Source organism: Thamnophis elegans, chromosome 3, assembly GCF_009769535.1.
Source record: "Thamnophis elegans isolate rThaEle1 chromosome 3, rThaEle1.pri, whole genome shotgun sequence".
Lineage (NCBI taxonomy): Eukaryota > Metazoa > Chordata > Lepidosauria > Squamata > Colubridae > Thamnophis > Thamnophis elegans.
The window spans coordinates 36,358,661-36,385,985 of record NC_045543.1 but is presented as its reverse complement, the minus strand read 5'-3'; the positions used below and the strand labels follow the sequence as shown (position 1 = coordinate 36,385,985).

Here is a 27,325-nt window from a genome sequence, read left to right as displayed (position 1 = left end):
GCTCGGCTTGAGGCTCATGATTTAATTAGGGCATTGGTCGGAACCCTGACAGCAAGCCAACTCCCTCAAAGCTAATCAAAACGACCGGGATTCCTGAGCCCTGGCTCCCTGACTGGAGTGCGTGGAGAGAAACTAAGGCTACCAGGGCAGAGAGTGGACTATCCGAAGAGAGCCTGTTCCAGGCGACACAAAAGGTGGCAGAAATTGCTAGACAAGTGGGGCCTGACCTCCTGGTGGCAAGGGGGCAATTAGAGGCTAAGGATAGCATGGGGACCTCAACCCACTCTGCACCAGCAAATAGAAGTATCACCCATGCAGGAAAAACCCCCAAAGGCCACACCAGAACAATTGGCAGCCACCTCTGACAAAACTCCAGAAGCCGAACAGATCCTCAGAGAATATCAAGACCTTGTAGAAATGTCCAGCAAGGCCAAGTGCGACGTCCTACCCTCCCATCGCGAGACGAACTGCGCCATCAAAATCATCCCCAAGGTAAAATTACCCAAACCCAAACTGTACACCATGACGCCCTGGGAAATGCAAGAAATTGGCAAATACATAGTCAAAAACCTAGGTTCAGCCAAGCCATGGGTCACAACCCCAGTCCTATTCAAAGAAAAAAAATGGAACTATGAGATTATGTGTGGACTTTAGGGGAATAAAGTGTGTGTGTGTGTGTGTGTTGGGTTTCAGGGGGTTCTGTCCAGTACTGAATGCTTGAATGGCAGAGAGAAGCCGAACTTTTTCCCCTTTGTTCACAGAGGAGCTGCTGCTCACTGGCCCCCTTCCACGCTGCCACAGCTCCTCTGAGAAGATTTTTCTGAGAAGAGAGAGTGCTCCGGTCCAGCTGCACCCGAGCTGGTGGAGCGTCTGCAACTGTCCACCCATCACCAGGGAGACAGCCAGTGCAGGTGAGATGCGTGGTTGCTCTGAACGGGTGGGCGAGAAGCTGAAAGCCAGGAAAGATGGAGTGGTCCCAATTCTGCAGCAAGAGGAGTTTCTGCAAAAGGGAGGGGGAGGGGCAGCCACAGCTTCCAAAGACCTTTTGCTTTTAGCCCTAATCGCCATCAGAGCAGATGTTGGGGGGGGGGACAAGGAAAGGGGTCCAAGAAGCCCAGCACCCTGCAGATGTAAGTGGTGACTGGCGAAGTGGAGAAGCGGAGGAGAAGTGGAGGGAAATCCCTTGATCATCTTCCTTTGCTCCCTTCACTGGAGGGAAGACCAACAGGAGGCTCTTTTTAGGGCGTGGGGAGCGGGCTGCATGGTCTCCAGGCTGCACCCTGTTCTTTTAAAAAAATGGTTGAAATTGGTCCCCCATCCCTCTTGGAGCTCTGCTTGTCCATCCACAATAGATTGCCAGGAAAAAGAAAAGAAAAAGCAGGGAAGGAAGTCTGCAAGATGGTGGTAATACTCTTAAATTGCTTAAGAAAAGAAGATCCATCCAGGAAGCAACTCCCGGGTCTGTTTTCTTTAAGGCACCCACCAGTAGATCTTTGAGATGTGTGTGTGTGTGTGTGTGTGAATTTCCCCCAAAAGGCTGCGGGGTGCTTACCCCTGCCCATGTGTTTTTCCAGATACTGCAATGGAACAAGAGTGTGTGTGGGTGGGGGGAGGGGGAAGCGGAAGGGGCAGTTGTCCTCTATCAGGCTTGTGTATGAGGAAGGAGAAGCTGCTTCTCTCCCTCAAACCAGCTGGCCTGTTAATTTGAAAATGAGTATTAAAAGAGAAGCACATTTCTGTACATAACGGAAAGGAAAACACCGAGAAGTGTAGAGGAGCTGAGGGGTGTGTGTGTGAGTCAGGGAATTCCAGACCGGAAAGATTGTTTTGTATTCCAGTTAAACTAGAACTAGTTCTTTGTAAAGAATAAACTTTATCAGTATAAGGAGATGTGTATTCTTCAAGCTTTAATGCAGTTTGCAAAAAAAATAATACCACTGTAGAACATCATTTCTCACCAAAAATGCAATTTAATGGAGAGTAAAGTAAGATTTTATACAGGCAAGAAAAAATGTATAGAATAGGTGGTGCCTGGCTCAACTGGAAGTAACTGTGAGATGGAAACTTATCAAACAGATCCAATCTAGAAATGAGAAATTTCTTGACAGAACAATTAGAGAAATGGGATGCCTTCAGAAATTGTGGGTATACCATCATTGGAGGTTTTTATGAAGAAATTTGTCCATAGTAGTATAGGGTCTCATCTCATGCTTTCCCAGGGGTTGGACTAGAAAATCTCCAAGGTCCCTCCCAACTCTTGTTATTCTTTATAAATCTCTCCACTCAGTCTTACCAAGAGAATGGTGATAAACAATATTTGAAAATGTACAGCAGGGGGTCTTCTGACAGCAAAATCTCATCTTATTGGCTAATATCAAAGGGTAGATGACTTTGAAAATGCTTCCTCTCCCACCATAACATGCAAGACGAGGCGAGGACTGGCTGGGAGGGGAGGGGCAAGGAGAAGCCAGGCCATGTGCCCCTCCATGTGAGTAACATCGAGTTGGCCATGCCCACCCAATCACATGACCTTACCCACCTAGTCACGCCCACCCAGTCACATGTCTGCTGAGCCACTCCCACAAAACAGGCCACACCTACAGAATAGGTTCTAAAAAAATTGAAACCCACCACTGGTGTGTGTGTGTGTGTGTGTGTGTGTGCGCGCGCGCGCGCTTGCACGCATTAGCACCTCTATAGTTCCTTGTCCACTTGAATGACATCTTCATCTACACTGAGACCAGGGAGGACCACATACCCCTAGTCTGCCAGGTACTGGAAAAACTTTTTTTAAAAAAATATTTGTAATTTTTTTTAAACACAAATAATACAAACACTACATATACAACTGAATACAAAAAAGAGAAAAACAAAAGAAAAAGGAAAAAAATACATATTACAGTTCACACTCCAGGGGGTGCCCTGGAAGATCTTCCCCCTGTTATATTTCTTAGATATACAATATATTCCAATTGTGCCCTTATACCCTCCAAAACTACATATATTCTTGAGTAGGTTTATTCCCTTTGCCTTCCACCAACATTGATTTTATAAAATCCTCCCATATTCTTTTATAATTATTTACTTTAATCATCCCATTTTAAAGTTTAATTTCTGTTGTTAATTTATCATTTGTTAAATACTCCAAATTTCATTATACCACTCATTTCTTTGAATATCCCAATTTCGTCCCCAATATTTAGCCATCGCTAATCTAGTTGCCATTATCAAATTTACAATCAATTCCTTTTTTGTTTCATTTATATCCTGTCTTTCCACCAGCAACAATAATGCAATCCTCAGTGACATCATTAGATTTACATTCAACAGTGCTCTAATTTCTCTAAACACCATGTCCCATATTTTTTGTGCACTATCACAATCCCATCACATATGTTTATATGTTCCAACCTCTTTCTTGCACCGCCAACAAATATTTGTATATTTATCATCTATTTGATTTAATTTACGTGGTGTTAGGTACCACTTCCGTATCACTTTATATCCATTTTCCTTAAATCTAACTGACATATTCTTGTATACTCTTCTATTCCAAGTATTTTTCTAATCATTATCATTTATTTCTCCCAAATCTGATTCCCAAATTAATCTTAAACCTTTTGCCTGCTCTTCTTTCAGTTAATATTTTATATATTTTGCCTATTCTTCCTTTCCCTATATATTCTTTGCTAATATCTGCTAAAACGTTTTTTTAGTTGTGTTATATTCTTTATCTTGTTCCAGTCTATATATCTGATTTTCTTTTAGTTTACTAATCCATTATTTCAATTCAATCTTAGGGAATTTCTCCATTTCCACCACTGGTGTTAAAAGAGAGATTCCTGGCATTAGCTAGTATCTCCATTTATTCCATAATTCCATCAAGTTTTTAAAAAAGGGATTTTGTATCCTCTAATAATTTTTTTAATATACTTTTTAGGATATTTCTATAGGATCACCTATTTCCCTTAGCTCTTTCAACTCCATATCCCTCATATTAAATCTCTAGTTACTACTATAATATCTGGGACCACGTTTAATTGATTAGCTACCCAATAATTTCTAATATTTGGAAGACCTACCCCCCCCCCTTTTTAATGGTTCATACCATAATGCTTTATTTATTCTTGCTCTCTTACCTCCATTATAATATACCTCCAGCAGCCTCTGTATTTGCTTTAATTCTTGATCCGAGAATTTAATTAGGATCATCCAAAACAAAAAATTATTTTTTTTGTAAAACTTTCATTTTTATCATTGCAATTCTTCCAAACCAGGATAATTTTACTTTCTGATATTTACCTATTTTATCTTTTATATCTTTCTTTAGCTTTTCATAATTTCTTTTCTTTAACTTTTGAATATCTTTTGGGATATCAATACCTAAATATGTAATACTATCTATTATTTCTAGTTTATATTTTCCTTTCAATATCTTCACTTCTTCTTTACTATGGTTATATAACATCATTTCTGATTTTCCCCACTTTATTTGTAATCCACTATATTTCCCAAATTCATTCACTTGTAAATATATGTAAATAATGTATCTTCTGCAAATAAATTTATTTTAGTTTTTTTCTGTACTCCAATCCCTTCAATCAATGAATCTTCCCTAATTACATTTGCCAAAACCTCCATCAATAATGCAAATAGAACTGGGGATAAAGGGCAACCTGTCTCATTCCCCAGCTTAAGGTTACTGTCTCTGTAACACCATCATTGGCTATAAAAACAAATTTTGTTGTATTTAAGTACAATTACAATAAAGATTATACAATACTTGCTTTATTTTCTAAATATAGTTGATTTTCATAATTTTTATAAATCACTAAATGTAGTTGACATGTCTAAATTTTTTATCAAAACCTAACTTCTCTATAAATATCTTTAATGTAGGCCATTCCACACAATCAAAAGTGTGGCCACTTCGGGTTTCTAAAGGCTTTACGCTTAATTTGGTGGCCAGGCATAAAGAAAGACATGGATAGTTATGTGAAAAGTTGCACCATCTGCGCCATGATGAAAAAACAACCAGGAACCCCCCTCACCCCCCCCCCCAGACTTTTGCAACCAGTGGCAGAGCCAACAACACCATAGGACGAAATCGCAATGGACTTTATAGTGGAGTTGCCAAAGAATAGAGGGAACACTGTGATCTGGACTGTGATAGACTTATTCTCCAAGCAGGCACACTTCATACCCTGCAGCAGACTACCTTCAGCCCACCAGCTAGCCAAACTGTTCTTAAAGCACATCTACTACCTGCACCGAGTGCCACAAAGAATTGTCTCAGACAGAGGGCTCCAGTTCAAGGAGGGAGTTCCTGCAATCCATTGGGTCATTCCAGGGCCTTAGCTTGGCCTTTCATCTGAGCACCAATGGGGGTGGGGGGAAAGAGACTGAATGCCAGTAGAACAGTACCTGAGGTGTTATGTGAACTATCAGCAGTTGAGACTCATGATTTAATTAGGGAATCAGTTGGAACCCTGACATTCAATATGTTTTAAATAGCTTTTTCTTTCTTTCTTTTTTGCTCAACTTATGTCAGTAGTTATTCCCCACTGAAGAATAAAGCTAGAAGATAAAGAGAGAAGTAGGGGAGAGGTAAGGGAAGAAGGAAGGGAAAGGAGACTAGGAAAGAAGAAAGTAGAGAAGGGAGGGAGAGAAAGGAAGAGAGGAGAGGAGATGAGAGGAAGAGAAGGGAAGAAAGATAGAGAAGAGGAGAGAAGATGGAAGGGAGAAGGAGAGAAAGAGAGAAGGAGAGAGGGTAGGAAGTGGAAGAGGAAGAGAGTAGGAGGGGAGAGGTAAGAGAAGAAGGAAGGGAAAGGAGGAAGGAAGAAAGTAGAGAAGGGAGGGAGGGGGAAATGAAAGGGAGAAGAAGGTGGTGTCAAAACAGGCGAGGGATGGTAAACAAAGCAACCCAAATGGAATATTATAATTCTATAAATGGAATGATAAATATATAAGAACCATGAATGTAAAAAAAGAATAATAACTATGGGAATGTATACCTATAATTGTATATAGAGAACAAAAAAAATTATATATAAAAACAGAATAAAGCTTTTGTAATTGAAAGGGAAATACTCTCCAGTGTCAATGTAAATCTGCTGAACTTATTCTTTTAGAATTGGGAGTTCTTGTCTAACTAAACAAAAACAATAGTAGTAAAGATGGTTCCTTTATTCTGATTACCCCAATTGACATGTTTGTTACTTGGCAGTTTTGCATCACCCCTCATGCTGCATTATGAAATCTCCAGAACCATAAAGCCTATAAATTTGAAATATGGCACATATGTTCCTCTGGCTTAGAAAAGATTTTTAGAAATGATCATCAGAGCATTAGTATTTCTTATATTATTATTAACATGCCCTGATGCTAAGGAGTTAGATAACCTGAAGGAGTTAGATAACCTTCCAACTTGAAAATAACTCTGTTCCAATTGCCACGTGGGTGTGGCCAGCGTGTGACTCATCCGGCCTGTTGTCTGGGAGTTTGGAGAGGAGCCTGAGGGAGAGAAGGGGATAGGATAGGGGAGGATTCTGTGGGGCAAATCTAAGGGAGAGAAAGGGATAAGATAGGGGAGGATTCTGTGGGGCAAGCCTGAGGGTCAGAAGGGGGATAGGATAGGAGACGTTTCTGTGCAGCAAACCTGAGGGAGAGAAGGGAACCGGATAGGGGAGGTTTCTGTGAGGCAAAACTGAGGGAGAGAAGGGGCTAGGATAGGGGAAGAGTCTGTTGGGCAAGGCTGAGGGAGAGAAGGGTATAGGATAGGAGACGTTTCTGTGGAGCAAACCTGAGTGAGAGAAAGGGATAGGATAGGTGAGGCTTCTGTGGGGCAAGCCTAAGGGAGAGAAGGGGAGAAGAGAGGCCAATCATAAGTACTCATTAATTTTCAAGCTGTAAGGGTCAATTTATCAAGCCCGATCACATAGTTTTGTAGCGGAGCATGGGTATTCAGCTAGCAATTTAATATTCTTAGAAAGCTTTAATGTTTTCCTTGAAAGTTTACTGAGATTTTGTCAATTTTGCATTTTGTGCCTATTCTTCAGGTATGGCTAGCTGGCAATGTAATTGTGAACAGGACAATATGCAAAAATTAAAAAATGGGACTGTATCATGGTCGGAAATGGAGTCTGTGAAAATGGGTCTGGCAGCTACAAAGAAGGATACCCAGAGGGCTCCTCCTGTTCAATCTAAAGGTAATATATTTAAAATAAATTTTTGTTCACTTACCCAATCCACTATGAGGATTTTGTTCACATTCAGTCTCTGCTGGAGAAGTTTGGCAGAAATGGCTACAGAGTTAAAATAGCAAAAACCCCTAAAAGGAAATGGAATTTATAAAAGTATGAAATTCTGAATACAAGCTTCAAAAATCTTTCTATGGTAACAACAGTTTTACATTTTTGTTAGTTGCTATTCAACATATAGACTGGCCTATTTCCAGTATACACTGTTAATTAAATTATACAATTATATTTTATGTATTAAAAATACCAACAATCAAACCAGTTTTGGTCAATATGACAGATTATTGTTTTAAATCCCAACAACACTTAATTGACCAATAGTTCAAATCTTGTCAGAATTCTGTTTTCATCTACAACTTTTTGCTGGCAGCTACAATTTACAAAATATTATTTTCAATAACCAAAAAACCATAGCAGTTAAGAAGTCAACACAGAAATGCTGCCAGAAAGACAAAGCTAAATTTTCATGGTGTCTTATTTATAGCTTTATATCCCAAACTAACTGGAAAATTGTTTAAATATTTGGCATTTCTGAAGGTGTGAAATGGATGCTTTAACTTTCTGCAAGGCTTATGGCACCCAGTTTGTCCTTAACTCCACCCTAACTTGTCCAACTGCTAAAACAAAGCCCCCTCCCTTCAAAGGCTGTTCTGGAATATTACAAGAAACCAATACATTGCCCATCTAAGTGAAAATTCCCAGTCCAAATACAGTCACATACTCACATAGGGGTACTTTCTTCTGCATGGTGACCAGGAGGTCGAACTACAGCAAATCCATTCTATTAAATGGAAGCCAAACAAACAAACAAACAATTTGAAAGATTAGACACTAAAAGCCGACATATTTTTCAAGCATATAAAGTTGCAAAGTTACTGGATTGTTTCTGAAGTATACAGATAGTCTTTATGGCAATTTATAACTATTGAGTGCAGAACTTTGGTAATTAAGTTACTGTGGTCGTAAGCTGAATAACCATGTGACCAGACTTGATTTTATAACCATTTTTATGATAGTTGTTAAGCAAGTCACTGTTGTTAAGTGATTTAACAACACAGACTTATAAACCTGAGTCCAGCTTATCCAAAATCCAGCTTTGCCATCTTCTGGCCATTTTTTTGCCAGAAGATGACAAAAAATGTTGCGAAATGGAATCATGTGGCCCCAGGACACTGCAACCAGTTGTAAATGTGAGGCAATTGCCAAGTGCCTGAAATGTTATGATCTGACCATGGGGATTGGTGCAACAACCTTAACAGAGGACAGATTAATTAATTTTTTCCAAAGCCATTGTAACTTTTTAAACTGTGATTAGGTGACTAGTTCCAAGTTGTATTGGTTCAGAGGACGAACCCATACTGATATTCCAGAAATGGGTAGCTCCCAGTTTGGCCTGGTTCAGTCGAACCAGTAGTGGAATTGTGGCCTGGGTCGCAGAACCGGTAGCAACCCAGGCTCGCCACACCCCTGAACCAGTTCCCTGATCTGTTATGCCATTGCCTGCATGTTTCTGTGCATGCACAGAACTATATTTAGTAAACTGTGCATGTGCCAGCAATGCACGGTCAGCGTGCATGCGAGATAAGTGAACAGTCACGCACAAAGTGCACGCAAAGCAAACTCGTACCAACCAGTATAGGAACCCATCCCTGTGGCATTCACATCAAATCATGAAATAAGCTGTCATAATTGTCTCAAACTCAAAGGTGTTTTTTTTCTTCAAAAGCACCTGGAATTGGAACTGGAAGAAGAATAAAACATTTCACTTCTCATCCAAGAATCTTCATCAGTTCTGTTGGTGGGGGGGATGAAAGGATAGGTACTGATAATTTAGACTGGGGAATGGAAGAACAGATTCTGATAGGATGGTAGGGAGTGGAAGGGAAGGATTGTATTCCTTTGCCTTCATCTGGTAGTTAACAATCTCTCTGAGAACTGTTTCTTGGGAGGGCTCTCAGGCTCACCTGAAACAGAGTGCAATTGGTTGTGGAATCTTCTTGGAACTTCTGCAAGGGCTGCAATGTAAACTGGAAATAGGTGGTGTCTTATTCCTTTCCCTTCTGTTGAAGGGAAGTGTTCAATTCTAAAATAGACGATAATAAAATTATCCCTTTTTCAAACCAATGCTCCTCTCTATCCAAAATGTAGCCTTTGCTGTCTTCAAAAGTGTGACATTTGTTTTTCAAATGCAAATGGACTGCTGAATCTTGTCCTGATGGGTTTGATCTCCTATGTTGTACCATGTGCTTGTGAAATGGTTGTTTTGTTTCATCAATGTACAGATCTGCACATGTTTCGCTGCATTATATTGCATATATTACATTGCTGTTTGTGTCTGGGTGTTCTATCCTTGGGGTGGACAAGCTTCTGACTTAGTGTATTCTTGGGTTTAAAGTATATACTGTATGTATGTTGTGTTGGTTAAAAATCCCCTTGAGCTTTTTAGATATTCCTGCTACATATGGAGTGACAATGTTGCTATGTTTGTTGTTTTCTTCTTTGTCTGTAATGGAGAAGCTCTTGCTGGATCTTTTTTTTTCTTTATTTGATGAAAGCCCAATTAGGATAACCACAGGTTCTGAGGGATTCCTTAATGTGTTTTAGTTCTTTTTCTTTTCCCTCTTTATTATAGGCAAACTTTCAACCCAATGGTTTCAGGTTTTGAACACTCACATTTTGTGGTCCAGTGGGTGATAAGAATCAAACTATGAATACTGAGCTCTGTGCATGGGTTTTCTATAAACTTCAATGTTAAGGCTACTGTCTTTAATGTGCACTGCACATTCCAGGAAGGCCAGACTGTTTTCTTCCTGTGTGAACATATTTGTCCACTGACTTGATGTGTTTGGTGAATGTTTCCACTTCCTGTGTTTTAATATTGATTCTTAAATCATCCACATACCTATACCAGTGAGTGTGTGGAAATCCTGTGAAGGAGTTTAGTGCTTTGGTTTCTACCTCTTCCATGTAGAGACTGGCAACAATGGGAGATTGGCACATATGTGGTCTGGGCTGAGGTTAGTTCTGTTGCTAATGTGCTGTCTTGCACCAGACATCTCATATATCATAAAAAACCATATTTTCATCTGAATCCAATTTTAGTTTTCAAACCTTGGTGGCAAAGTCCTGTGAATTGTTGATGAGATGGATGTTGTTGTCAATCACAGGGGCTAATAAGGTGTTTACATGTTTCACAATGTTGAATGCCAATTGTCAGAGCTGATGCTGCTGACAATTGGCATTTTCTTTTTGGGGATTTTGGGGAGTCAATATATGCATGGAGTGGCTTCCCCAGGGTAAAGGCTGGGCAGGATATTGTGGCTTATCAATGACATTGTCCTTCAGTAGTAGTTGCAGGAAATTGATTATCTTTTTCTTATAGCTGTTGGTAGGATCTCTCTTCAGAGTCTCATATGTGTCCTTCAAAAAATTGTTTATCTTGGCCTCTATGTCCTTCATCAGCTGGCAAGATGATGATGTTTGGTTCTCCCTAGAGATGTCACTGCTCTCCTTTCTTGAATTGTGAGATTGGAGAGGAGTGTTTTGGCACTGGTGAGGGCTGCAAATACCGTCACCCTTAATTGTTCTGCCTCTGGTTCTGGTAGTTTATTGTTCCTGATAGCTGACTCTGTGGCTGTGATGGGATCTACAATTGGTAACTGTTCTGATTACCACAAAATTTAGTCCTTTGGATAATACATTCTTTTCTGTTGGAGTAAATGCTCTGTCAGACAGATTTCTCACCTATCAACCAGTTCTTTGAGATGTGTCACTGTCCTCTCTCATCTGGATTGATTCTTCTGTTTTGTGTGCTTTTTCTTGTCAAAATTGTAGGGTAGAAAAGCTTCCTTCCTTCCTTCCTTCCTTCCTTCCTTCCTTCCTTCCTTCCTTCCTTCTTTCTTTCCTTCCTTCCCTCCCTTCCTTCCTTTCCTCCCTTCCTTTTCTTTCTTTCTCCCTCCCCTCCCAATCTTATAATCCTGTGCTAGTTGTGCCTTCTTTGTAAATTCTCTGATCTCCTCCAATACTTCTGTTGGAAGAAGTGATTTCAGTTTTTGATATTTGTGTTCCACTTTTTCTTTCAAAATTTCAGTTGTAAAATTCTGTTGAACATTATTGAACACGCGCACAGGTTGATGGGGATGAATCTGTGTTGTCTGCATCTCAAACTGAAGCATCATGAAGAGTCTGTGCTCATCTCAAACTGAATAATCTATCTCCAGTTTACAACACAGCGGTTGCCGCAGTTCCAAAAAGATTCCACAACTAATTGACTTCCTCAAAGAAAAAAAATAGTCCAATTGCCTTTTGAAGAAGAAAAAACAGCTTTGAGACAACTATGATCTGGATGATTGAGAATCTCCACAGACATCAACACTGTACCATCAGCCTAATATTTTCATCTGGACTAATGTTGTTTGTTTTTTACTTGTTCAAAAAATTATATTTTAGTTTACACCCCTAAATAGACAGATTATATAATACTGGTTAAATAAATATATGTGGATCCTTAATATTTATTTCTGCATCTTCTTCAAGAAGAGCAACAATGTGATACAAATGGAAGAAGTGTGAGTTGGAAATGCTCTGAGGGCTGCAAAATGGAAGCAGGGATCCATGACCTTCCTGTCCCTTTCATAACTGAATTGTGTCCTCATTATGCCAGAAGGAAGTAAGCTTGCTTGTACCTATGCTAGGCAAATGGTGAAAATAATATTGTTAGACAAACTGGGAGTAGACACAAAGCCATAAAAGAACTACAAAAGACTTTCTTTTATTCAATATATAAAATGGGCATGTGTCACATATCTAAAGAATAAAGTACCAGTTTTAGTGAATCAAGTGGACATTTTAAAAAGGACTGGAAAGTGACAATGTTTCTGAGATGGAAGTCAGCCTCTGGAAGAAAATTAATGTCTGGACAAAATGTTCTCTGTTTTGAAGTCAGGGCTGAAGTAATCAGAAATGCTGCCTTAAAAATCAAAACACAAAGGATTGAAGAATCATATGAACTGAGATACAAAAATAAAAAAATACAATGTGAAGTCAAGAAATTGTCTTTCATACAACTTCCTAACACTTAAATGAGTAAAGATGGTAACTCCTGAATAGGAGCACTATGAAGAATCACCTTGTCTTCTCTGGAGAGAAAAGACAGGGTGAGGCTTCATAGTCAGAAGCAACAGTTTGCACAATTGAGATTTTTTATAACTGCAAAGCTTGGTTGTCTCTTAACAAAAAGAGGGAGTACCTTTACAAATCACTGCCATTTTGACTTAAGGATCATTAGAATGCACTATATCTTATTTCTAATGAAGTTATGGATAAATTATGGATATCATGTCTCAGTGAGTTATGGGGGAATACAGAACAACCTTCTGGGTCATTTATGGAAGAACATGTTCTCTGTTAACATGTTGCCAACATGCACCTGCTATAGTGCTTTGGACATTAATTATTGAGTTTGAAGGCAAGTAAGTGTAAGGTAACAGAATGGTCACTCAACATACATTATATTCAGCACTCTAGAGATGAACTAGAGACTTTTGATGACAAAATAATATGGAATTTGGTCCACAATTATCTAGATCTATAACAACTGCAACAACCCCTGTCAAAATTTGACAAGAAAATTTTCAATGGTTACCATCTTGAATCCAAAGCTACAGGTGGAAAGTGGAAGATGCTCATTCAGATGCCAGAGAAAAGTACTCAACTTGATTGCTCTCCTCTGGACTTGCTCCACTTTGTCAATGTAAAACATGGTGCTGCAAATATTTTAAATGTGGTCTGTCTTCCACAGAATAAAGAGGAACAATAGCTTATCTTGATTTCTGTTGATGTAACCTAGTATTTCATTTAGGTTTTTTTGCAACTGCATCACACTCTTGGCTCAGATTCAGCTTGTGATTTCCCATGTTGCTGAATCTTTCATACACACTGCTGCCCATTATGGTCCCTCCCTTCCCCAGTTTGGATGACACGGTCTTTAGTAATTAATCAATTAATTATTTCATATATTGGTCACCCATCTTACCACAGGGTAACTCTGGGCAGCTTAACTCTCTCTCTCTCTCTCCCCCTCCCTCCACTAAACACATACACTATATAGAGTAAAAGGTAAATGAGTCCCTGTGGATTTTACTCTAAAAGTCATTGTTGATTATAGGAGATGGTGCTCATCTCCATTTCAAGGGCATTAAGCCAGCGCTATCCAAAGACATTTGTGTGGTCATGTCCCCAGCATGTCATAGAGTGCTGTTACCCCCATACATAGATACATAGACATACACATATGCAAAACACACACACACACACCATAGGTGGTATATAGAAGGTTCTGACCAGTTCTGGAGAACCGATAGCAGAAATTTTGAGTAGTTCAGAGAACCGGTAAATACCACTTCTGACTGGCTCTGCCCCCATCTCCGAGTCCCAGCTGATAGGAAGGGAATGGGGATTTTGCAATAACCTTCTCCTGGAGTGGGGAGGGAATGAGGATTTTGCAGTAACTTTTCACTGGAGTGGGGAGGGAATGGAGATTTTACAGTATCCTTCCCCTGCCAGGCCCACCAAGCCACACCCACCAAGCCATGCCCACAGAACCAGTAGCAAAAAAAAAATTTGAATCCCACCACTGACAGACATATGTATGTATATGTGTTTATGAATCTATGTACATGTGTGGTGGGAAGGAATCGGCACTCTATGATATCATGCTGGCAATATGACCACAGAAATGTAAGGATGGAGGCAGGGGAAGAAATGGGATCTATTGTTAATCAATTATCCACCTTCATTGTGATGCTCCTCCTTTGGGGCCCAAGCTAACTGGCAGAACTAGATCGTTAGGCTCTTATGAAATGTCAAAAGTGTTAGAGCTGACCTCACACCGGAGGGGAAATATATTCCACAGAGCAGGAGCAACGGCAGAGAAGGACCTTCTCCGAACCTCGCTAGGCACAATATTTGGGCGATAGGGCGCAGAGCATGCCTCCTCTCCCAGCATGGATGGGACAGGCAAATACCAGTGAAATGAGATGGTCCCTCAAGTAGCCTGGACCCATGCCAGAAAGGGCATTATAAGTGAATAGCAACATCTTGAACTGCACCCGGAAGCAGACTGGCAGCCATGCAACTTGCGGAGCAGTGGTATTACATGGGCTATTCTTCGGGTCCCAGGAACTGCCTGTGCTGCTGCACTCTGCACCAGCTGTAGCTTCCATGTTGAACACATTACAATGACTAGGGCCTGAATGACTGAACTATACAGATCTATAATAATCAGTGATAACTACACTGGCTGATGTGGTCAAAAGCTTGCCCACATGTAGGTTAAATACAATACATTTTCCTATATTCTAGATAGTATTGATTTAGAAACATTGGAATCTTTGACAAGCCTCCTCATGAATGAAAACTGGCAGGATGTAAGAAATAGATTTCAAGAAAAGATGGGATATGCATGTAAATCTCAGTTGGGAAGAGGTCTCTTTAGAATAATGAAATCTATATAAATTTTGCAGTGAATCTTGGCAAGTAATGCAGCTTATGGAACCTTGTATCACAGGGGGCTATTGACCTATTCCATCTATAACAATAGCTGCATTGTCTAATATTTTTTTCAAAAGTAGTCCAGCCCTGAGATTAAGGAGCAGGAGGAAGATGTGTTATATGTGTTATAAAAGACTGGAGTGAATAAATAAATAAGATAAAATAAAATTTCCTCATTAATAAAATGAGAGAGATTTTAGTATTCCTAATTATAATTGCATTACACAAAACTTTTAGTAGTATGGTTTTCAAATTTCACAATTCCTGAATTTCTGCCCTTTCTGTATTCTTATAAACTCTAAATTTGGAAATATTGTAAAAGATGTTTGCTATATGGTATGAAAACAAAAGTAACCCAGTTATTCTCACATGTAAAAATGAAATCCAAAATATTATCAATACCAGACCAACCTTAAGTTCTCCTGTAGCTACTTTAAATACAAGCTCTATGACACAGCCAACAGCAAGACGAGCAGCACTGAATGAATGCACTTCATTCCAAATTGTATCATTGTCCACCTGAATAAAGATGGATTCAGAAATATTGTAAAGATACTGTTGTAAATTCTGAAACAATTTAGTCTACACAGAGCACTGCATGCTGACTACTGGAACTGTTAAATCATAACTTAAGTGTTATAATTATAAATGCAATTAATGATAAATACCAAAAGTGAATTATTTCCCAAGCCAAAATTTGTAACACCGCCATCACAAATTGATATACTTTTACTTTTATTTGAAAAGATATTTAGCTACATATAAATTGCTTATACACTTTAAGTGGAGTTCTTTAAGTGGTTATCCTCATGCATTCATTTGGGACATATTCAGATGTAAGATTTTTGACAAGAAGCATATCTTGTCTATATGATATCATACATATTCTAAAACATAGCTCCCAATATTTCACTTTCATTTCTGATGTCAAAATTAAACTGCTAAACGTAGACAAACGGCTCCAACCAGGTGGCAATCCTGCATATATTAGTAGGAGAAGTTCCTTTGGAAGAAGATCCCCTTGATTATGAATATTTGGCTAACTGGCTATAGAATATGTTTACTAATATAAGTAATTTAGAAAGTTCCTAGGAATTATCTTACTTTTTCAGGACCTGGTAACAACAACAAAAATTTGATGCATAAAGACCAATTGTCCTATGCAGGCATAACAACATCATTAGACATTAAGGGTGCAAAGGAGAGAAATTAGAAAAGAAAACTGGGACAATTTAAGAAAATTGGGGAAATTGGCTTCTAAATTATTTTAGCACTCCCATTTTCTATATCATTTATTTTTCTTAGAACTAAGGATCTTATATCTTACAACTAGAGCAAATAAAGCTATTATTTTTTGTACTTTAAAAGATTAATGGATATCCTCAAACATAGCTTTATCTTGTGGATAAGAGATGACAAGACAGTTACCTATGTAAAAAGATTGCTTAATACAAAATAAAGACAGATAAAACATGAAAAGCATTTGGAATCAGGATTTCTGAGTTCTGCATATACATTTTGGTGTTTTGGTGTTTTCTCCTGCCAATAGTAATAGCACTTAGACTTATATACCTCTTCATAGTGCTTTACAGCCCTCTCTAAATAGTTTACAGTGTCAGCCTATTGCCCCCAACAACCTGGGTCTTCATTTTACTGACCTTGGAAGGATGGAAGGCTAAGTCAACCTTGAGCTGGTGAGGCTCGAACTGCTGGCAGCTGGCAGTCAGTAGAAGTAGCCTGCAGTACTGCATTCTCATCTCTAAGGCACCATGGCTGAATACTGATTTAATCTGCATTTTTGGTAGGTCTTCAGTGGGCTATGTTTTTAGACTATAGTGCGGTGGAAGATAATTATATCCCAATCTCTCAATGAATTTGTTTCTATGTAATTTCATATACTGAGGAATTCAACTGTTCATTTTCTCTTATTTTAGAAAATGGAGATATATTTTCTGCAGCAATCTTGTATCACTAAGATTATTTAAAATTGTTGCCAAGAAAACTAAAGCAACTTAAAAATTATTATGGTAAAAGTTAAGTGAGAATATTTTATTTAATTTTGAAACTTTATAGATAATGATGACACAAAATTGGGAAGTTTAGACAGCACCCAAAATGACAAAAATTAAATTGAAATCAAATCTAGATAGACAAAGCTTGGAGAATAAGATGTGTTTTTACTGGAAAAAATGTAAAAGAGAAAAATATATGGACACATACCAGTCCAGGAATTTATGACTTGGAAGCACAACATTGAAGAAAGACTTGGGCCTAATCACTGACACTAAACTGAACATAAACCAGCAATGTGAGATAACTAAAAGGACTGCATTAGAAGAAGCATTGTATTAAAAACATACACAGTCCTTATTTTCCTGTATTCTGTGCTAAAGGCGCCACATCAATATGTCTGCTTATTATATTGACAGGTTACAACAGTTTAAGGGGATGACATCAAGGATAATTATAGGAACTAAAGGACATGCGCTGTAAGGATGACATGAAGGAAATTGGAATGTTTAATCTGGTGAAAAGAAATCTGACAGGAGGCAAGATATCAGTGTTCGAATATTGATGAGTTTAAGTATAACTCTTGACCACTGACCATTTATTTCAATACTAGAAGTATCTATGAAACACACTGATAATAAAAGTTTATTTGGTCAAACTCATAATGAAGTATAAAAACTTTCCCGATATCTCTAAAAGAAGCATGTTTACAATCAGGCTCCAGCCTGTCAAATAGAGACGTGACAAGTACAAATATTCATACATACAATGTTGATACATACTATGTTTTATAGAGATAGGTGAAAGAAAGTATTCCACTCTGTGAGATGCATTCTTTTGTGTGAGTGGAAAAGTGAGACAAACTATGATTAATATGTTCATCAAGCTTATCAAGTGTGCAGTGGCTAGTGTCGCACATGACCTTCATAAGAGGAAGAGGGAAATATGTACAGCATGTACTTGAACTGCAATGCATCTAATAAAATAGCTGTAGAATATTAGTAGCATTGAATGTTGTACAAGTGTACGTTCATTAAAATTTTATTCCTAACAAAGAGGTATCCATAAATAATGAGATTGCCAGCTATGTGCTTCATAAGCTGGAACCAGGAAAACCTGTTAAGTATTAAGGCAGAAGCCACTGCGTGCAAAGGGAGACAGAGTTAACATTGCACTTGATGCTGTATGCACGAAAAAGTATTACATTGGGCAAAAATGGAACTGATTTGTAAAACCAGATGTTGAATGGGATCAGTTCTGACTTGCGACAGAAAGCTGTATTCTAGATGGTGTCTGAGAGCCATTAAAAATCAAAATTACTGTATTTTTTGGACTATAAGATGCACCTTTTTTCCTCATAAAAGAGGCTGAAAATCTGGGTGCGTCTTATACATCGAATACAGCATTTTTTTTGCCTCCTGAAGCCCTTCCCCTTCACCAAAATGGCCGTGCATAGCCTTATGAAGGCTTTCAGAGAGCTCCTGGGAGCTGGGGAGGGCAGAAATGAGCAAAAAACAGGCCATTTTTTTCCGCTCCTCAACCCCCAGCAGCACTCTATAAGCTTCCATAAGGCTATGCATGCAGTATTTTTGACAAAAACAGGCCCGTTTTCATGAAAAACAGGCTGTTTTTGCTCGTTTGTGGGCCCCCCCCCCCAAGGCTATTCATGCCTTTTATTTGTTAAAAAACGGGCCCGTTTTCATGAAAAATGGGCTGTTTTGGGGAGCTTTGCATAGTGCAAAAACTTTTTCCCCCTTTTGGAAAGCTCTTTAACTGTTTGATGAGAATTACATTGATCAAGTGCTGTGCCAGCAGGAACAAAGTTAGGTGCTGTAGATTTTCGGCGATTTCCTTCTCCAGCACATGGATAAATACACCTGGAAACATCTACCTACCTACCTACTCTCTCTCTCTCCCTACTTACCTACTGTATTTCTCTCTCTCTTTCTATTTCTCTCTCTCTATCCCTCTACCTACCTACCCACCTACCTACCTACCTACCTACCTACCTACACACACTCTCTCTCTTCCTACCTACCTACTCTCTCTCTATCCCTCTATCTAGCTACCTTTTTTAAAATGTTGCCTCTTCAAAACCTTGGTGCGTCTTATACTCCGGTGCGTTTTATACTCCGAAAAATACGATATCTTTTCTGATTAATTATTATCTATTTCCCCATTTATTAAAAAAAAAATTACCCATGCGAATTACAGACTAACTGCAGAAAGACAGGTTTTATAGTTGTAAGCGATAATAAACAGCATTCACACGCATGAAATAATTTACATCCACATTGGAAGAATCAGATTGGGTAATTCTTAAATGGAGTAGATAAATTTTCCAATGTTCTGAAAACTGAAAATATCTCATGTAAGAGTGAGGCTTCATCTTCAGATGCTACTTGATGTGGTGGTCAAAGCAGAGCTTTGCTGAAGGGGCGGGAGCTGAACAGAATAACAGAGTTGGAAGGGACCTTCAAGGTCTTCTAATCCAACCCCTTGCACAAGCAGGAGACCCTATACCATTTCAGACAAATGGCTACCTAATCTCTTCTTAAAATCCTCCAGTGATGGAGTACCTAGAATTTCTGAAAGCAAGCCATTCCACTAGTTGTTTCACTACCAGGAAATTTCTCCTTATTTTAGGTTGGTTCTCGCCTTTATTAGTTTCCATCCATTGCTTCTTGTCCTGCCTTCTAGTGTTTTGAAACTAGATTGATGGGAGGAAGAGCTACACATCGTGGCGATACTGCAGCTTTCCGGTTATTCTGGATTAGCCGTTGAATCTGGATCATCTGGATGGTCCAATCTGGACCCAAGCCGTCCCAAAGAGACGGTGAGAGGAAGCGGAACATCCAGGGGATCCAGAGAAACTCACAAAATCTCTGGAGACCTGGGAAAAAACCCTTTTGCAGACAATCAAGAGGCAGCCCCTGGGCTGCTGAAGCTGCTGACAGCTCCGTAAAGCAAGAGCAAGAGAGAGAAGCATGTCGTTTTGGTGAGACTTTTTCTAACTTTTTTTTAATTGCAGAGAGAATACCCTAAATTTGGAGACTTAAGGCAAAATAGAGAATAACCAGAGACTCAGCGGCGGTTTTAAGCATGGTTCCCCCCCCCCTTTTTATTACCGGAAGCCAGGCTGGACTTTTGCTACAATTTAAAATGGATTCATTGTTGGAGCCTTCTCTTTATTTCTAACTTCTTGATTTTTGGAAGTGAATTGAATACTTATTCTTTCTTTTCCCCCCCCTTTCCTTATTATTTTTTTAGTCCTTGGGCTTTTTCCTTTGAATATTCCCTTCTAAAGGCAGAGTTGTAAGAGACTTGAGATTGGATATAATTTAACACTGCCACCTAGCGGATTTTGAAACAAAGTTGCCAATTCTTACTGCTGGAATTGTTTAGAGAGAAACTTTTTCATTCAAGGTTAAAACCTGATAAGAGGCAAGAACACAGTTGTTTTGCAGGTGTTTCTTGTGGATCTTTAGTGTCTGGAAGCCTATTTTGGAAGATGACTGAAAACATAAGGGAAAATTGGAGTGACCTTGGAAAAGCCTCTACATCAAAAGGGAAAAAACTTTGAACTCTCTCCTCCCCCCCCCTTTTTTTTGCTGATAATGTTTACATTACTTTGCCTGGGATGTGATGATTTCTTTTTGTTCACCCTCCTTCCTCTGGTTTGTTGAAGCCTTGAAGTTTTGAAGTGTTGAATATTTTTTTTCTCTTCCTAACATTTTGAGATATTTGAGATATATGAGACATCTGGATGGTTTGTTTTTAAATCTAAATGCATTGAATTAAAGGAATCTGCAAGCAAAAATTTTCTTTTTCCTTTTTTTTTCTTATGGATCAGCGAATTGGGAATATAGAACAAAAAACAGGCAAGACAGAGGGAAAGATAGAAATTATTCAACAATGGATCATGAAACAAGAAGACAGAATGCAAAAAATTGCTGAAAGAGAGGAACAAAGAGAGGAGAGGGATGAAGAACTTGAAAGTAGATTGAGCGAAATGGAAACAGAAAGCAGTGCAATAATAGGATGGGAGATGGAGCGCTCTGAATATTTCTTAAGATTTCAAAATATAATAGAGGAAAAGGGAGAGAATCTGCCACAAATAATATCTGACATCCTGATAGATGTGTTAGAGATACCCCAAGAGAAGACGATGGATGGCATAGACGAGACATTTTGGATAAATACAAGATATGCAATGAGATATGCTCTTCCAAGGGAAGTCCATGTAAAATTCACTAAAAAAACCTTGAAATTACAAATATTGCAGAAAACAAGAGATAGAAAATTAGAATACAAAGGCAAGGAGATTGTAGTCTTAAAGCAAATTCCAAGAAGAGTGAGAGACAAGAGAAGAAAATATCAATTCCTGACTACAATTTTACTTAAGATAGGAGTTAACTATAGATGGCTGATCCCGGAAGATTTAATATTTCTATGGAAAGGCTCACAATTAATAGAAATAGACTTAACTCGGCAATCAAAAGAAGGAAAATATTTCACAAATTAGAAAAGTTAAAATTAAGACATAATTTGCTTACAAGAAGTACATATTCAACAAAGATAGGGTCACATATTAGTACAACCAAAACTTTACCTCTCTGGCGGACTGCAAGAAAAGAGGAATGATTTCTTATATTAAAGACAAAATTCCAGTGAAACAAATTTATACAGATGAAGATGGAAGAATCTTGATGGTGGAAATTATGGATAATACTAGGAAAATACTTTTAATTGCAATTTACGCACCTAATGAAAAACAAGATGAATTTTATAAAAAACGCCACAAAAAAATCTGTGACCTAGACTATGTTAACATTTGTATGATGGGAGATTTTAATGGCATTACAATCAGAACATGGATTATAAAACACATAAAACAATAAAACCAAATAGAAAAACACTCCCAAAGTCCTTCAGGATGATGGATGAAATAAACTTAAAAGATGTCTGCAGAGAAAGAAATCCTACAAAAAAACAATATATTTTCTATTCAAATAGACACTTATCATTCTCTAGAATAGATATGATTTGGACCTCCATTGATTTATTTGGTAATGTACAAGAAGTGGAAATTGAATTAAGTACTTGGGCGGATCATAACCCAATTATAATCAAATGGAGAGGTCAAAGAACAAGATCTAGATGGACATTAATATGATATTGAAAGAGAAAGACTTTGTACAGAAAATGGAAAAAGAATTGGCTTTCTTCTTTAAAGAAAATAAAAAAGAAGATACATCCATGCAGAATCTTTGGGACACAATGAAGGCCTTTTCTAGAGATCTGATAATAGATTATACAAGAATGAGAAACGTAAAGAAAAGATAAACATGTAAAGATTTAGAAAAAGACTATATGACACTGGAAAAAGAGCTACAGAAATCTCCTCAAAAGAACGATATTAAAATAAAAATGGATACAATTAAACACAAAATGGATTTACTGGAAAAGGATGAATTGGCACAAAAAATTAGAGGCGCTAAACAGAATTACTTTGAAAATGCAAATAAGCCAGGCAGATGGTTGGCATATAAACTGAGAAAGGAGAGAGAGGTAAAGAAAATACAACAACTAAAAGATGAACAAGGACAAATGCACTATGGAAATGCTGAAAAGAAGAAAATCATAAAAGACTATTATGCCAAGTTGTATGAACAAGAGAAAATAGAAGAGGGAGGAATCAAGCAATACTTACAGGATGCCAATCTCCCCCGGTTACCAAACAACATTAGAACTATATTAGAAGGTAAAATAATGATGGAACTAACTGAAGCTCTTAAAAGACAAAATAATGGGGACGCCCTGGGACTGGATGGCCTACCAGTGGAATTTTACAAAACACTAGAGGAATCCTTGTCTCTTCCCCTTCTAGAAGTTATAAATGAAGTAATGGTTGAAAGTAAAATATCTAATTCATGGTTAGAAGCACATATCACATTGCTACCTAAAGAGGAGGCAGAACTTACGCAAATTAAGAACTATAGACCAATCTCCTTGCTAAACTCAGACTATAAGTTATTTGCATCTATACTGGCAGAGAGACTTAAAAAATATCTAAATGGGTTTATCCGCCCAGATCAAAATGGTTTTTTACCGGAGGAAGGAGGAGCCAATGTCGCGATGTCACAACGTGCGGTCTCGATATTCCGAGATCGCCATTGACACTTTTACCGCTGGACGGTCCATTGAGACCTAAACCATCCCGTAGAGACGGTGATCAGGAAGACGAAGCCTTGCTGGTCTCAGGGACATCGCAAAGTCCCTGATCCACCCAAGGGAAGCGCTTCAAGCCGGCGGTAAACAGGCAGCCCCCAGGCTGATGAAGTCGGGACAGCTCCGGAAGGAAGGAAGTGAAAAGAGAAAGTGAGTCCATCTGGTGAGGTATTTTTTCTATTTTGCGAATGACTGCCCAAATAATTTTTAAAAAAAGCCAAATTAGATCCTTAAGCAAAAGAATTGAGCGGCGAAATTAACTCATATTGGATTGCTTTGGAAAGCTTTTTTTTCTTTGTAACTATTCTTTGTGGATTGAAGGCTTGCAACGTTTCTTATTTCTCCTCTTAAAGTGAACGGATTTTTTTTCCTTCTGCTTTTTCTTGCTTTATTTCTTGATTTCTGGATTAAAACCTTCCTTCTTATTTTAACAATTCTTCCTATTACTTGTTATTAAAAGAAATCTAAAAAACTTTGTTTCCTATAAGCCAGAGATAAATATTATAAAGTGAAAAGTAGCAACACTCCCACTCGGAGGACAGAGGCTGGAGTTTTTGAAACAACGTATCTCTTCTCTTTCCTTCTTCGATTTCACTGACGTTGTAGCTGAAGGGCTTGCAACTTGTTTACAGAAACTGATAAAGAGCCAAAGGCATGAATTGTTTTCACAGGTGCCTTTGAGAACTATTTTGGCAGAGGAAAAAAAGTGGGGGGAACAGAACCCTTCTCCTTTGAAGAGCATAAAATAACGTGTTCAAGTCAACCTAAAATAAAAAAATAAAACAGGCCTGGAAGGCTAGAGTGGCAATGGCTATTAGTTTTTTCTTTTTTCTTTCTTTCTTTTTTCTTTTTTGGAAACATGGATCAATATTCAGATGTGGAAACCTTAAAATTCCGAAATATCTTGGCTGGAATTCAAAATTTATTGGAAGGATATGGGAGAATTGAGAAGAAGTTGGAAAGACTAGTCTTCCTCACAGCAAAAGATGATGGGGTTGGAGCCCCAAAAATTAAAGGGGAGAATGAAGATATAGAAGATAAAGATGAATTTATTAGTGGAGTAAATGTGGTTGAAAGTGGAAAGAAGGGAATATGGAAAAGGGAATTCGATGAATTGGAGCTCTATTTCAGATTCCAAGATACAGAAGAAAAAAAATGGTAATGATGATGACTTAAGAAGAGATTTTTTTTCAGAAGCAAGATTGACAACCAAAGACAAGCTAATTTTAGTAGCAGCTGGAGGGCAACGAGATTACCTGAGAGATCCTTCAAGCAACAAAGTGCGGAGAGAAGTCTATAAAAACCTTATAAAGGAGACAATAAGACTGACACCACAATTGGCAAAAGAGACAAGACTGTTTTGTTACTGGAAAGATACAGGTTGACAATGAAAGTTGATAATAAAAAATTAGTTGATTTTAGTGATCAATAAGTAGGAATTTAGTAACTCTTAGATTGTTTTAGATTGTTATTAAATGTTTATTCGTTAACAAATAATTAACTATAATAACAATAATGAAATGATAATGGATACAGCTTAGTGATATACACATGTACTGGCAAACTAGTAAAAGCAATTTGAATATAAATTGCAAATTGTGACTTGGAAAAAAGACCTATAAATTTTATTAACAAATTTTTATTTAGATCTTGTCGTAAAGGTGTAAGTTTTTTTTCCTTTTTTGGGGGGGGGGGTCTGATGAGAGGAGATGGGACATAAATAGTAAATGATTTTTAGCCAATTATAATAACAACAAGGAAATGTCAATGGACATAGCTTAATAATATATACATGCTATGGTATTGGCAAAAGTAACTTGGATATAAATTCTAAACAGTGAATTGGGGGAAAAGGGGGGGGGAGACGGTTTAGAAACTTTATTAATTGACTTTTACTTAAAAGATGTCATAAAGGTGTAATGTTATTGGAGGATTTTTTGAAATAGCTAATGAATGCCATTATGTGGTTGTGTCTTTAATTATGAATGATTTGAGGTAAAAGCATGTTCAAATAATTGTAGTCAAATGAGAATTGTGGTACATTGATAGTAAGATATACAAAGATTTTTGATTTAAAGTGTATAATCTAATATGAACTATAAGTAATGACTGTGGAAGAAATGCAGGAAAATTATCTGTAACCAATCGACACACTTTCTACAAGATGTAATGAAGGATGATTCTTTTTTGTGTGTTTTTGTTCAATTAAAATAAAAAAAACTTTTCAAAAAAATGTTGTTTTTTTTTACCAAAGAGACAAATTAAGGATAACATAAGAATAATTTTGGACACCTTGGAATACTATGAGGCTCATTCTGAAAAGCAAATGGCCTTGATGTTTCTTGATGCACAGAAGGCTTTTGATAATGTGAACTGGCAATTCATGATACAACAAATGGAACAAATGAACTTTGGTAAGAATTTTATTCAAATGGTATTACAAATGGTATATCACAAGCAAACAGCTAAGATAATGATAAATGGAGAATTGACAGATCTTATTGAAATAAAGAGAGGGATGAGAGAAGGCTGCCCATTATCACCGCTACTTTTTGTCTTAAAGTTAGAAGTTTTAAATAGAAGGATCAAAGAAGAGGAAGAAATAAAGGGAATGACTATTAAAAAAGAATATAAATTGCAAGCATTTGCAGATGATTTAGTTTTCATTCTTGAGGAGCCACTTGAATCTGCACCTAAATTGATAGAAAGAATTGAGGAGTATGAAAAAGTAGCAGGCTTGAAAATAAATAAAGATAAAACAAAGATCTTGACAAAAAACATACCATCAAAACAAAAAAAAGAATTGGCGGAAATCTTGGAGATGCAAGTTACGAACAAGGTCAAATATTTGGGGATTTCTTTAACAGCTAGATGTAGTACTCTCAAATAGGATAACTATCTTAGATTGAAGCAACAAATTGCAATGGACTTGGGAAAATCTACAATTATCAATGATTGGGAGAATCTCAACAATTAAAATGAACATTTTACCTAGAATCTCGTACTTGTTCCAGACAATCCCTACTAGGTTGGGGAAAGACTATTTTGAAGATCTAAATAAAATGGTGTTGAAATTTATATGGCAGGGGGAAAAAGCAAGAATAAAACTTAAAGTGTTGCAAGATGCTAAAACAAGAGGAGGGCCGGGCTTACCCGACTGGGAGCTATATTACCAGGCAACAAGTCTGATGTGGATTAAGGAATGGATAATGTTAGGAAATGTTAGACTTTTGAACTTAGAGGGTCACGACTTGCTGCTGGGATGGCATGCATTCTTATGGTATAAGGGAACCAAAGCACATGGTTACTTTAGAAGACATTATATAAGAGAGGCTTTGTTATTAAACTGGGAGAAGGTTAAGAAATTACATTATTTAAAAATTCCAGTCTGGATATCAACCATTGAAGCCTTTTCATATTCAATAATATACAAAAAGGAACAGTTAGATATGCGGAACTGTTTAATACAGAGGGTGAACTTAAATCCATTCAAGACTTGAAACAGGAAGGAATTGAAATTAATTGGTATTTATATGTGCAAATATATTCTAGATACAACGAAGATTGAAAAATGGAGGGTTTTTATGATAAAATGACTGATTTAGATAAAATTTTAACAGGTACTGATGAAAAAGTAATTAAAAAACTTTATGGCTACCTATTAGAGGTGAAGCTACAGGAAGAATAAGTTAAAGAAACTATGTTAGCTTGGGGGGAAAAATTGGGGCATGGGATTGACCTAGAAAAATGTGGTCTCAAAACTATAAAATGACAATGTCAACTGCATATAAAGAGAATCTGTATACAATGTTTTACAGGTGGCACTTATCCCCAACGAGAATAGCAAGAATGTCTAAGAACAAATCAGAAAAATGCTGGAAATGTCATCGGACGCCAGGCTCATACTACCACATGTGGTGGACTTATACTGAAGCTAAAAGATATTGGACTAAAATCCACATGTGGTTGGAGAAAATGATACATAAACACATAGACTTAAAACCAAAACTTTTTTTAATGGGAATCATACCAGAAACATACAATAAAGACTTGAAATATTTGATTGTAAATGTCTTAACAGCTGCTAGAATTGTATTTGCAAAAAATTGGAAAAATGAGAAAATACCAACACAGGAGGAAACTATTTGGAAAATAATGGAATGGGCTGAAATCAGTAAACTTACATTTGAAATTAGAGAACAAGAGGATGAGCAATTTTATAAGGTATGGGATTTGTTTTACCAATGATTAGACAAAAAAACTTGGAAATGAAA

General features: G+C 37.6%; 1 protein-coding gene across 7 annotated transcripts in view; it reads right to left on the bottom strand.

The window, feature by feature from the left end:
- HDAC4 (histone deacetylase 4) overlaps positions 1 to 27,325 on the bottom strand; it is a 286,678-nt gene that overhangs the window by 50,103 nt on the left and 209,250 nt on the right. For all 7 annotated transcript variants that reach the window (XM_032214587.1, XM_032214590.1, XM_032214588.1 and 4 more), the window contains 3 exons: positions 15,222 to 15,329; positions 7,985 to 8,040; positions 7,243 to 7,330 (listed from right to left, as the gene is read on the bottom strand). In XM_032214587.1, coding sequence (XP_032070478.1) covers positions 7,243 to 7,330; positions 7,985 to 8,040; positions 15,222 to 15,329 — 252 coding nt within the window. The remainder of the gene's footprint in view (positions 1 to 7,242; positions 7,331 to 7,984; positions 8,041 to 15,221; positions 15,330 to 27,325) is intronic.